Here is a 13,870-nt window from a genome sequence, read left to right on the forward strand (position 1 = left end):
TTAACGCACTGAGCCACCCAGGTGTCCCCGGGGGCCTTTTTGTACTTCAACTTGTTTTTAATTGAAAGAGTAGAGTAGTTTGGGTAATAGTGTGCTGATTTATCTGGATTCACTTATATCTGGCTTTTATTTGCTTATGAATCATTGTAGTACATATCAAAGCAGATATTGTTCTGTTTATAAACTAGGTGTATTTTTGGATGCTGCTGAATCTCTAAACCCAGTGAGTACTTTGCTTCAAAGGTGGATCAAAGCCCTGTGCTTAGTCTTTCTTGCTTCTTCAGAACTCTTTTCTGTTGATATTACCAGCCTTTCTGACCCTTACCTCAGTAAAACTTCCCTTACTCATTGGGATCAATTCTGAGGAAAGCCCTTTCAAGCCGCAATGAATGTACCTGGTTCCCAAAGAAGGCAAGGAGCAGAAAGTTGCACAAAAGAATTATCTCTTTTAGAACCCTCTGTTTTACATTAGTCAGAAGAAATATTGATCCCTGGTTTGGAAAAGCTGAGCTGGAGTATCAGGCATTGAAGTTAGTCAATTAGGTCTTCAAAACGTGGAGAAAAATGTGAGTTCCCCCAATGTTGGATATGCTCAGTGCTATGTTCCATTCAAGCACAAGTTGAAAATGTCAATTCTAACTATAAATCTTTGAGAGTTTGCATATAGCTGCATTACTATGTTGACTTGTATAGTGGAGAGTTATGTGTGTACTGCTTTAAATAAAACAAACAAACTTTGGGGGGATCTAGGTGCCTTTGATCACATACAGGTGGAAGTGATCTGGAGGAAGCACAAAAGCATCCAGAGTTTCAAACTCTGAAGAGTTTCTGCCATTTCCAAATTTCTGTCCCTCCGTCTTTTGTTTTTTAGTTCTTATCTCTGATCCTTCCACTCTGGTCCTTGTTTTGCTTTTCTGGACACTCGAGAGAGATGAAGTTTTCATCCAGGCACAGAGTCATAAAGATAGAAGGGTTAGGAGGTTGATTCTAGAGACTTCTATTCCGAGGCACCTTCTCTGACTCCTTGGGAAGGCCTGCCACCCTGTTTTGGTGGCCATAGCCCCAACTGCCACACGGTGGCAGTAGACGCCGTGCCGGAGGCCCTGTCTCCCTCCTTTTGCTCACGTGCACAGATGGATTTTCCTGTCCTGTGAGAGCTGTTTGCAGACTCTCAATCTAGATTCCCCGTTAAAGTTCCAGATAAAGGTTATCGTTTTTAAAACAAGGCTGATTTATCTAATTATCCTACATACCAAGCACGTTGCTTGGCTGTGAGTTCCATTTTCAGGCTGCCCCTCTGGGTGACTTGTTCCCATGTGTCCCCCGGGGGGGAGGTCTGAAGAACAAGAAGGACCGGCAGAGAGAAGGGTCCTCTTTCTCTAGATGGTGGGCCATAATTTTGAGATCCGGGAAAGGCGAAGAATTTCAGGAATTCTTTTTTTCCACGGTGATGGGAAAATGTAGAAGGAGCACATGTATTTTCATTATTTGTTGCTTTGCAGAGTCTACACGAATGAAAGCCGGGGAGTGCAATGTGGTGGAATGTTGTCCCCAGCAATCTGAGACTCAGCTCTGCCCATACAGGAGTCACCATTCTGGCCCAGACTAGCACCTAGCCCCTGCTCCACCTTTATATCCTCCTAGCAGCTGCTTCTTTGGTGGTTTCTGTCACCAGCCACTCTTTCTGTTACTGTCCTGAGCCCAATCTAATTTAAGTCAATTCAGCGACTCCATCACCCTGAACCAAACTAATGTGCCAGCGATTAACCAGAGAGAAGGTGATCAAGACCAGACCTGCAGGTGTTGTCCTCTGATAGTTCAGAGTGTAGTTTTATTACAGGTTTGGAGGATTGCTGTTTCAGGGAAGGAAATATCTCTTAAAACTCAGCTTTTTTTTTTTTCACATTATGTTTATTCACGTGAGGGGAAATCTCCGGCCTTAAGTCAGGAAAACAGAGACGTTTTAGATGATTGCAGAGCCCACGGTGCACAGTTAAACAAGGGCCAAAAAGCAGTGGATGGTCTGAGAAGAGTAGAAGAATAAGTCTGAGAAGAAGCAGAAGGTAAGCAGGCGTTCTTTAAGGACTGGTAGGAAGACTTCTGTCCGCTCCGTGATTTTTGTGACATCGCAGCCTCTTTGGTTCTTGATCGGGAAGCTGGTGCACATCCATCATGACTACGACATCAGGACCCCAGAGAACAACATTTAAGCAAGGGGAGAAATCTCTTCCAGTTGAGCAGTGCCGACTGTAACATTTAATCATCTCTTCCTGGCCAGGTCGGAAGCCTGTATACATGTGTGATACAGGTTTTCTGGTGAGGCCACACCGGTCATAAAGCTAGGACAAGGATCTTTTTTAATATCATCATGCTTTGTTTAGAATACTCAACTTTTATGAAAGAAGTTAATGAAGAGGGAACTTTATAAGCTGTTGGAGTCTGTTTTTTTTTTATATAGAATAAAGAGGATTGAGTGTGAGTTGAGGGCAAGACACTCTTCCCCCATTCATGCTAACAGAAACAATTGGAGGTAATGTTATTTGTATGAAATGCATAGGGGTCATGTTGCTGTTTCATATGAGAATAAACAAAGTCGGGTCCCATATCCATAGAAGGAAATAAATAAGGTATGGTTAAGTGTCTAATACATGGGAGACATCATTTAGTGGTTTACATATCTAATCTGATTTGATTCTCACAACCCCTGTGCAGGAGATATCTTCCCTATTTTCTAGGTGAGGATTGGAGATAGGACGACAAAGTCTTGTAGTCACAGATAGTAATTAGTAGAGCAATAATCCAAGCCTCGTTCTGCTTAATTCTAGAACTTATCCAAAAGATTTTTGAAAAGAAAACCAAACCCTAGATTTTAACATGAGATTTTTCAAATGGCTTCAATAAAAAAAAAAAATAATGTTATTTATTGTTATTATTACTTTACTGCCGGAAACATGCTAAGTAATCTGCAGATATTAAGCTGAGGTGTGTTGACCCTTCCTTTGTATCATGTTTCCTGGCACGAAGCAGGAGCAGCGGGAGGCTGGCTCTAACAGCCAGTCCTTAGTTCATTTCAGTTGGCAATAGAGGGCGCTGTTCACTTTCTAAGATTTTCTCAAAGAAGCACACCTGTCCATCCGGCTCCTGCCTGTTTACAGTCATCACTTACATTATTGACAGCGCAATCAGATTAATCTTTTGATTTTTGTGAAGTTCTGGCACTTGCCAGAGTCTGCTTGCATTTGCTGAGATTTAGATTTCCCCAAATTTGTACGAGCGAGGCACTCTCGATCCTATTGTGTTCGGCTATGCAACAACACGATTACAGGACGCAGTGGTTTCTGTACGAAGCAAGAAAGTCTGAGCGCACGTTGCCTTTATAAATCTAACTGCTTTTTTTTCTTTTTTCTGTTAGTTAAAAGATGTTACAGCACTACCCCAGACAGGAAGCACAAGCACAGTGTGTGCAACAGTCATCCAAATAATGGAAGGATAGGATTTTTAAGTTTGAAGCTCCATGTACTTCGTGCTTTGCTCCTTCACTCCTGACTTTAACATACGGCGTTTTCTGAATGGTTCTTTATCAGAGTGCCTCTACTGAACGCACCACCAAGTAGTCATAAATGATGTCTGAAAATGTAGAGAGATGTGCGTGTATGTATGTACAGTGGAACTATTTTATTTATTTTTAAAATATTTTTAAGGTTCTTTATTGTTTTAAAATTTTTTTTTTAATGTTTATTTATTTTTGAGACAGAGAGAGACAGAGCATGAACAGCGGAGGGTCAGAGAGAGAGGGAGACACAGAATCGGAAGCAGGCTCCAGGCTCCGAGCTGTCAGCACAGAGCCTGACGTGGGGCTCGAACTCACAGACGGTGAGATCATGACCTGAGCCAAAGTCGGACGCTTAACCGACTGAGCCACCCAGGCGCCCCATAAGGTTCTTTATTTTGAGAGAGAGAGAGCATGAACAGGAGAGAAGCAGAGAGAGAGGGAGAGAATCCCAAGCAGGCTCCACACTGTCAGCTGTCTCGAACTCACGAACCATGAGATCATGACCTGAGCTGAAATCAAGAGTCAGACACTTAACCGACTGAGCCACCCAGGCGCCCTTGGTGGAACTATTTTAAATGCTCTTCCGATAGAATAAGTATTTATGTGTTTATGAATGCAGTAGTAGGGACTACTAAGGGAAAAGAAGGGCCCACAAACTCGCCAGAGAGTTTATAATGAAATGTGAGGCTAGAAATCTGAAAGGCATCACGTTAGTGCAGCGTCTGCATTCTTGAGGCAGTTTGCACTGCGAGTTCCATAAGACCCCAAATCACAGCGGATTAGACAGGAAGTCCAAAGTCCTGATCAGTGCAGGTTTGGTCAGTGCAGTGATTCGATGTCATCATCGAGAAATGAGTTTCTTTCCGTCTCTCAGCTTTGCTGTCCTCAGGCTCATCCCCCGTGATGACGCTTTGGCTGCTGCAGCCCCGAAGTTTTCTTGTTACCTTTTAAGAAGTAGAGAAACTTGTGCCGAGTTCCCTGATACCCTCAGCCGTGTCCCCTTTGCTCCACGGTAGCCTCTGAGAATATGTTCTTGGGGCGCCTGGGTGGCCCAGTCGGTTAAGCGTCTGACTTGTGATTTCGGCTCAGGTCACGATCTCACAGTTTATGAGTTTGCCCGACATCGCCCCCCTGTCAGGGCAGAGCCTACTTGGGGATTCTCTCTCTCTCTCTCTCTCTCTCTCCCTGTCTCTGCCCTTCCTGTGTACTTTCACCTTATCTCTCTCTCAAAATAATTAATAAATTTTAAAACTTAAAAAAAAGTATATGTATAAAAATAGAATGTGTTCTTCCTTCTTCCTTCCCAAAGCAAGGCACTGACTGGGGTGAATGGGGTTTCAGTGATCGGCGTATTACCCCTGGGGCTAGGGAGGGACCCGGTCTCTCTTCTGAAGCCATGGTCTTGGATGAGTGAATAAATGGAGCTCTGTGAGCAGGAATTCCGTCAGAAATGACTGTGGGGTGGGCAGTCAGCATTGTCTCCTCAGTTTTCGGCACCCTGCTAGAAAAGCGGATGGAAAAATACGTCCCAGTTTGTGCTTTCTGAGCCAAAGGAAAGATGCCAGGCTTGAGATTTACGAAAGACTTCTTTAAATTTACGTCTTGTCAACCCAGACGTGATTAAAGACGATAAGACTCTTTAATGTAGATTATAGCTATTCTAGTAGTGTCCTCTTTTCCAATTACGGAGGCATTTCTTGCACCTGACGCGCACTTTCTTTGCTCTGGGTGGGGTGGGAGGCGAGGGGATGCGGAGTGTGTTAGGGGTTGGAGGAGGTAGCAGAGACGGCAGGTTGTCCGTGTTCCTTCCTGATTGCTGTCTTTGGAATTATCCAGACCGCCACTTACTGTTTTCACAAAATATGAAGGCAGAAACTATTGCTGCCCCCTGCCCATCCATCGGATGCGTAGAAAATTAAGGTTGGCATCTCTTAGAACACCAGGCATCTACCTGCCTACCCCATGGCACGCGGCAGATCTGGACAGCCTGAGTAATTTGCATGTGTGCAAGATGATTGCCCTTCTGCCCGAAGAGAGCATTGCATATACACAATCCCAGCCCTGAACTGCGCATGCAAATCTGTAAAGGTTGTAAAGGCTTATCGGCTACCTGCCCTGGGGACCCCTGGTGTCCTCGTGTTCGGGTATAATAACAGATGACTTCCACACGTCCAGGTGACCAGAGCTTTTCTTTTGCCCCTCCTCAGAGACATACAGATCAGTTCCTCCAGTACCACGACTTCTGAGAGTCAGGACCCTTCTTCCGGGGACCCTGCGGTCAGTGCGCTTCAACAACAGCTGTTGCTAATGGTGGCTCGGAGGACCCAATCGGAAACCCCGCGGGTACGTTCCAGCCTCCCTGTTTGCGAAGGTTCCAGAAGCAGGGATCTTGAAACCTGTTTCGTGGTCCGATTACCTAATGGAATTAGTCGGGTCTTGTCCTGAATTTTCCATTGCTAGGTTGTGGGTATATCGCTGCATGGTAGTCTATTGAGCGAACGTGGGGAAAAAAGCCATTTAAATAACAGGTATCCTTCGCTGACACGAACAGAATTGCCATTGCCTTAATGCTCTTCTAAGTGCATTAGAAATTCATGTACCTTGATCTTTGGTTGCCAGGATGCACAGACCCCACAAGGGCTTACTTGGTTAGGATGCCTTTTTCTCACCATAGTTGGAAAACACCTGGATTTTTATTAATTTATGACGGCCTCTTATTAAACATTCAGAGATCCTTAAAGAGAAACTTGACTTGAAGAGAGACTCTATTCTTAGAGCAAATGGCATTATCATCCAGGGGCTGAAAAGACGAAGCCTTCAGTTATCTTACCAAGGGGCAACTTACTAATGTTCATTCGCTTATCTGATGCACCTTGAGTATGACTCTGGGAGAGGCAGAGCAAAGACTTCACAGCAAAAATCACACGGGAGGTGAGACGTACCACCGGACGTAAACCGAGAGCTACAGATTCAAGCAGGGCATTTCAGACAGAGAGGCTGGCGAAGGCTCCTTAGGAAGAAGGGACACCCGGGCCAGACCTTGAAGGAGAGTGACTTTCCATTGGTACAGGCTGCTGGCAAGTTAGTGGACCCTCCTGGCAATGTTTTGATGTCTCGTAGACAACCTCACCCGTGAAAAAATAATACCGTTTTGTATTTGTTTTCCTCATTGCTTAACTAAAGTTTTCCAAAAAGATGCTTGATAACACAGCGGGTTGAAATCGGTCAGGCGTGTGGGGAACAAAAGGTCACGTTATGTTGTCACTGACCTCACACTGCTCTGGAGTCCTTATTCCTGCTGCCTGGGTAGGGAGGACTGAGAGGTGCCAAGCAAGTAGAATGAGCCCTTCCAGGCGCCTGGGTGGCTCAATCAGTTAAACACCGACTCTCGATTTTGGCTGGGGTTGTGATCGCACAGTTCGGGAGTTCAAGCCCCACATCAGGCTCTGTGCTGACAGCAAGGATACTGGTTGGGATTCTCTCTCTCTCCCTCTCTCTTTGCCCGTCCCCTGTTCACTCTCTCCCTCTCTCTCAAAATAAGTAAATAAAATGAAAAAAAAAAAAAAAAAAAAAAAAAAAGAATCAGCCCTTCTGGGCTTGAAGGAGTTTCTGTGGGAACAAGCATTCAGCTAATTCAAAACCTCAGTCTTCAGGGACTTCTTCCCTTCTGTGTATTCAGTCTCACCTCTGTCTCCTCCTTTCCAGGGCTTCTGGGTACAGGAAGGAGTTTTCCTGGCCCCCAGGAGGCCGGTGGAGGTGAGAGTCACGTCTGGTCATGGCTCAGATGCCTGGCCCCGTCCTGGTCACCAGGTGTGCCGGTGGTACCTATGGGGAATGGCGGCTCCTGCCCAGTTAGGATGTGGTACTGGGGTCTGCGGACCCTGCCGTGAGCCCCCAGCTCTGGGCCCGGGCTTCGGTTGCATTCTCTCTGCTCTGTGCTCAGCCCCCCACAGTTACCAGACTAGTTTCCACCACAGGCTAAAGTATGTCGGGGGGCCCCGCGGAATGTGGGTTTTCTCTGAGAAACTTCCGCTTTCCCTGACACAGACCTGGGGACGCTCCAGCGCCCTGCCTCTAGAATGTCAGTGCTGTATCTCCAAGGAGAGGGAGTTATAGTTATATGAAAACATCCACATGGGGGCGCCTGGGTGGCTCAGTTGGTTAAGCGTCTGACTCTTGGTTTCAGCGCAGGTCACGATCTCACGGTTCATGGGTTTGAGCCCCACATCAAGCTCCACACTGGCAGTGCGGAGCCTGCTTGGGATTCTCTCTCTCCCTCTCTCTCTGCCTGTCCCCCACCCAGTGATCTTGCTCTCAAAATAAATAAACTTAAAAAAAAAATCCACATAGTTTGGGAAGAAGTGAATGTCATTTGTTGCATGGATAGTGGAGCCCCAGGGAAACTAGGAACTTTGGATTATCAGAAATGCAAACCCACTGATTTGATATCTCAGAAACAGCGCAGGTAGAGCAGAAACTGGGAAATAACTGACTATTACATAGATAAATCAGAAAGAGTCACACTGTTCTTTACATTTAAAATTCTCTAAGTGGCGTGATTATGTATATGAGTGTATAAAAAGCTGAATTATATTTAGTGTTCCATTGTTAATTACTTAACCAAATTCAGTGGCAAACTTCAGTCATTTTAACTTTTAACATTTTAAGTAAAATGTAAAAACTTTAAAGTTTTACTATATGGTGGTAGAGAAGTGGAAAAATGAAGATTGCTATCCAGGCTCATATTTAGATGCTGAGGAAATATTTACAAAGGTCTCCTATCAGAAACGATTTTTCACTTCTACTGCTTAGTTTTCTAAATTTAATTGATGCCACCAATTAGGTTTTGGCCACAAATGAAAAATTAAGTCCGTTCCCTGCTCATTCTCCCAAACACATGTAGTGAAGGGTTACGCTCTATCAGCTCTGTGCCAGGGGCAGGTGCATAGGGGCGAAAAGACTCAGCCCCTGCCTTCGAGGAGTTTAGACACTGGTCAACCGGTTCAGCTACGCATGGTAGAGGTTATGGTCAGGACCGACTCAGGGGCTGCGGACCCAGGTCGGGACGCAGGAGACTAGGGAGGCTTCCTTGGTGAGGTCACAGCTCAGCTGAGATGCAGAGGAAAAGGTGAAGCGGGGCAGACAAGGCCGGGACAAAGGCTCGGCTGGAAAGCAGGTGTGCTCGTGGTCCTGGCTCAGAGGCATCGAGGCAACGACATGAGGAGTTGTGCTTAGACAAGTGCAGCAAGAATAAGCAGGAAACAGGGCTCTGAAGATGAGACTATTTAGTGACTTCCCTTGGCCCATCTGCCCTCCCTCTGTCCTTCTCACTTGGCTGCTCGGTGCTCAAGAGGAACTTGTGTACTGGGAGCCCCCTCCCCCGCAACCTTATGCAAATTCCTCTCATTCCAATAAGAGACCTTTTCTACAGGCTCCAGGGGTGGCCAGGAGCTGGGCCCACACCAGAGAAAAGACTCTGGAGTTCTTCCCTGGCACAAATAGAATTGATGAGGTAGCCCTGCAAGGGGAGTTCTCAGGACTGGCCAGCTTCTTTCTGTATGAGGCAGGCCAGGGGAACGGGTTCTGTTCCATCACCCTGGCTGCAGGGCTTAGCTCCTGAGCACAAAGAGAAGGACCAAGCTTGGGGCACATGGGGAGCTGGTGAACTCTCCTCTGTGCTCTAGATTAGCACTGAGGGGCTGTGAGTGTTCTCAGTCACAGCCTCTCATGCATCCATGGTGTAAACTGGTACTTCTCTGTGCTTCAGTTTATCCATTATGTATTTCTAAGCACATCGGGAACAGTCTATAGATGCGTTACCATGACTTGAAAATTTTGCATTGTTCCGTTACGTTATATAAGTATTTGAGGCATCAGCATGTAAACATCTTTATTACACTGCTGGTTGAGAGCAAGCCCAGGCCACTGGTAGACAGTGTTAGATCCTTGGGAGTATAGCGTTTTCTGCTTCTTTTTATCTTTACTTGGATCTGGCTTCAAACCCGTTCGCCCTGCCCCACATTAAGAAATGAGCTAGTATCGGGGCGCCTGGGTGGCTCAGTCGGTTGAACGTCCGACTTCGGCTCAGGTCATGATCTCACGGTCCGTGAGTTCGAGCCCCGCGTCGGGCTCTGTGCTGACAGCTCAGAGCCTGGAGCCCGTTTCAGATTCTGTGTCTCCCTCTCTCTGACCCTCCCCCGTTCATGCTCTCTCTCTCTCTCTGTCTCAAAAATGAATAAAATGTTAAAAAAATTAAAAAAAAATGAGCTAGTATTGTATATGAGAGTACTCTGTAAACTGAGGCTTTGTGGAAGTCTATAGGATTGGCATCATCATCATTATTATTACCAGGGGTAGCATGAGAGCCGTATTTCATTGGTCCTAAACTGATCAGGGAACGTTGCAAAGATGCCTGCAGCACTGGATCTGGGGGACGGGCGCTCGAGGTTAACATAAATGTAGCATTGCCATCACAGTTTGCTATCATTAAAGGATTAATGAAAATGGAAACTTTCACCTTTTACCCTATATACCACTTGTATTTTTTCCCCACAATGATGTGCTCTCGAATTGCTATTTTTTAAAATTTAAAACATCTCCAAAAGGTAAAAACATATTCCTAGATGTCTAATTTGCATGAAGTGCTATATATAATATTTTATAAACAATCCTGTCTACAAGAATATTGACATTTCCTAGCAGATGAGACGGACGAGACGCCAATTATAATACCTTAACATAGTCACCGATCAGCTTACATATTCATTTATTTGCAAGTGTATTTTGACTTAAGAGATGAATATTTGCATACTCCTCATGTATCATGTTCAGAAGTTTATTTTTTTTTTCTTCAAATGTAAGAATATACATGATTCGTTATGATTCCTGGAATTTTGGCTGCTAAAAAGAGCCACTGTTATAATAGTATCCCGTGTGTGTTTTATACTTTTTTGTCCCTCGAAGTGTTGTTCATATCTAGATTTGAGCAGCATTCCATCAGCAGATTAGGAACACTAGGTATGCGCAGGGCACGCGTTTGGTACCTCAGTACATCTCACATTTGGGATCACATTATCTTTGTAGGACACCTTGGAGGTTAGGTAATATTTAACCTTGGATTTGCCATAGGTGGAAACCAGTGCAGAAGGTCCTGGTATCTGGGGTGTTGGCTGCACCCCTCCCAGCCCAGCACTCCTTTCCCTTGTCCCTTGGTCACTACTGGGATTTCGAGTTCTGTCCACCCCCTCCCCAGCAGCCTCTGCCACGATTTCTGATAAGCCCACCTGTGCCACCAGAGTCCCTTTCCGCTTCCCAGCGCTGGGTGTGACGGCTCTTAGGAAGGGCACTTGGTGTCGCACAGGACTAACTTCCTGTGGATCTTCTTCGTTCCTCCACCACCTTCAGGAGCTATCACGACACTTCCGCCCTTCAGAGGAGGCCTCCGGTTTAAATTCAGACAGAACATGTCTGTTCTGACGTCGACATGTAGACCCGGTCACTTACTCTCCTCCACGTAACACGCCCTCATTTATATTTTAGCTTTTATTAAGCACAGTTCATGCTCGAGGTCATAAATCTGACTCTAAAATTCCTTTAAATAACAAATTATTTGACATCCGTTATTACCCATCTTAATTATTTTTGTCAGTGTCCCTTTTCCGATGGCTTCCTCTTCAAATTGGTGTTTTTAATTCGTTTCTTCACGATTGGACTCAGACGTGTCGTCTCTTGAAGTGTTTTGCTGTCCAGATGGCTTTCACCTTACCAAGTGAGCTCTGCCTGAGCTATGGATTCCCCTGGCTTCCCCTAAGTGAGATTGCAGAAAGAAACCAGGCTTTTGCCTCTCACGGTCCTCTTCCTAGAGTACGATGTTGGGGGAAGTGATCTGACCTCTCAGAGCCTCAGTTTCTCACATTTTAAATAGGGATAATAACACCTATGTGGAGAATTTCTTATAAGGTTTTGATGATTAGAGATAATATATGGCAAAATTATGCCATATAATCAGTGGCAATGATTAACATCATAAAAATTCTTAATAATTATATGGAACTCTTGAAGGTGCCGTTATTTTAAGTTATTTATTTATTTATTTTGAGAAAGAGAGAGGGAGAGAGAGAGAGAGAGAGAGAGAGAGGGAGAGAGGGAGAGACTGGGAGAGGGGCAGAGAGAAGGAGAGAGAGAGAATCCCAAGCAGGTTCTGTATTGTTGGCACAGGGCCTGAGGTGGGGCCCAGTCCCACAAACCATGAAATCATGACCTGAGCTGAAATTAAGTGTCAGATGCTTAACCAAGCTGAGCCACTCAGGTGCCCCAGAAGATGAAATTATTTGAACAGTAGAACTTTTCAGGTGTCTTGGGGGAGAGGGGTAGACCTTTACATTCTTAAATATTTTAATATTACCAAAAATTATTTCTGGAATGTATTATATACATACTTGCCTACCTTCTTCAGCTGAGTATGCTAATCATCACTTAAGTTGCTCTTGATAATTCAGACTCATGAAGGGAGCCTTGACTTAAATACAGATCCATATGGGGAGGGTGAGCAGTGCACTTACCTTGCTTCTCCAAAAGGGCTTGTGTTCCACTTATGCCCCGCCCTCCCTGTTTTTGATAATTTCTTTTTTGAAATAGTACGATAAACCTTGCTTGCCTGATCTCCCGGGAAATGTGACATGGTGGTTCTTTGGCAAGGCTTAATTGATGAATCAGAGCCAGAAATAGCGTTTTGGCCAGTGCGTCTGTGCCTTCCCATAAATCAGAGACGTGGAACGCCTTCTCCGTCTCCATTGTGAGTCCTACCCCAGCCAGTCCCGTCATTGCTGATGCTGTCCGGGAGCTCTGCCCTAGACCCCCTCACTCCATACTCTCTGCAGCATTATCCATCTTACACCCTCCCATGCCTCACTTCTCGCTCTTTTTCTAAATATCTAGACATAGAGACGTTTCTCCTTGTGTGTGTCACCATGTTCTCATGGCTGGTTTGCTTGTCCGCTCCCTGGGGAGTTGTTTAACCCCTTTAAGCTAGCCACTCTGTCTTGTTATCCTTTGAATTCTCAGCGTGTATTACATATAGGATCCAGCCTCTATAATCCGTACAATAAGTATTTGTTGGATGAGAGAATAAATGAATGATTGAAATGATGAGAGAAATTTGAATTTGAAATTTGTACCAGAAAACAGGCTGAGAATAATTGCTCTAATCCACTGAAGAGTTTAGCTCTGAGGTTCCTTGGTATCTAAGGCAAAAAATGAAATTCCACGAAGCTTAGTTTCTCATAAAGGAAGTTGTTATGGGCTGATTTGTACCTCAGAACATGACTGTTTGGGGAGATAGGCTATTTAAAGAAGTAATTAAGTTAAAATGAGGTCATTAGGGTCAAGCCCTAATCCAATATGGCTGGTATCCATTTTTTTTTAAGTTTATTTATTTATTTTGAGAGAGACAGAGCACACAAGTTGACGGGGGGGGGGGGGGGGCGGGCGGGGGGTGCAGAGAGAGAGCGAGAGAATCCCAAGCAGGCTGCGTACTGCCAGCCCAGAGTCCAATGTGGGACTCAAACCCACGAACCCTGAGATCATGACCTGAGGCAAAGTCAAGAGCCAGACGCTTAACTGACTGAGCCACCCAGGCGCCCCAGGCAGTATCCTTCTAAGCAGAGAGGATCAGGATGCAGCTACACTTGGAGGAAAGACCATGTAAAGACACAGAGAGAAGACAGCCATTAATAAGCAAAGGAGAAAGGCCTCAGGAGAAACCAATCCTCGATCACAGACTTCCAGCCTTCAGAACATCTCCGTTGTTTCAGCCACCCAGTCTGTGGCACTTCGTTATAGCCACCCTAGCGAACTAACATAGAAGCCAAATCATTTTTTCTTTGCATTAACTTCTGAGATTCTTTTAAACAAGGATTTTTATTTAAGCAGCAATGAATAGCACAATATGCCAGAATCTTTAATAACTTCTGCAAAAGGTAGACATAATCGTCATGTGATTTCTTTTATACTGACCTTCCCTAACAGCAAAGCGTATATAATATTAAACCCCAACTTAAGGACAGTATTTTTCTTATAATTCAGAAAAATGCTATCCTCTGTGCTGCTGCTTGCCCTTGACCTGTTTCCCCATTGTACGTGAATTCCCAGACCACAAAACAGTAAACTTTGGTAACCCTGTGCACATATTTCTTACTGGATTTTTTTGTCCATGGAGCATAAAGGAAAAGGATGCCCTTTGTTGGGGGAGGTTTACTGTAAAGCACAAATCCATTGTCATCAACAGAAGAAGCTCTTCCTGCTGACATGACACCAGGC

General features: G+C 45.0%; 1 protein-coding gene across 1 annotated transcript in view; it reads left to right on the top strand.

Annotated features, from left to right (window-relative positions):
- Positions 1-13,870, top strand: part of PCNX2 (pecanex 2) — a 299,183-nt gene that overhangs the window by 54,975 nt on the left and 230,338 nt on the right. Inside the window, exon 9 of the mRNA XM_042908044.1 lies at positions 5,761-5,896. Coding sequence (XP_042763978.1) covers positions 5,761-5,896 — 136 coding nt within the window. The remainder of the gene's footprint in view (positions 1-5,760; positions 5,897-13,870) is intronic.

This window comes from Panthera leo, chromosome D2 (genome assembly GCF_018350215.1).
Source record: "Panthera leo isolate Ple1 chromosome D2, P.leo_Ple1_pat1.1, whole genome shotgun sequence".
Lineage (NCBI taxonomy): Eukaryota > Metazoa > Chordata > Mammalia > Carnivora > Felidae > Panthera > Panthera leo.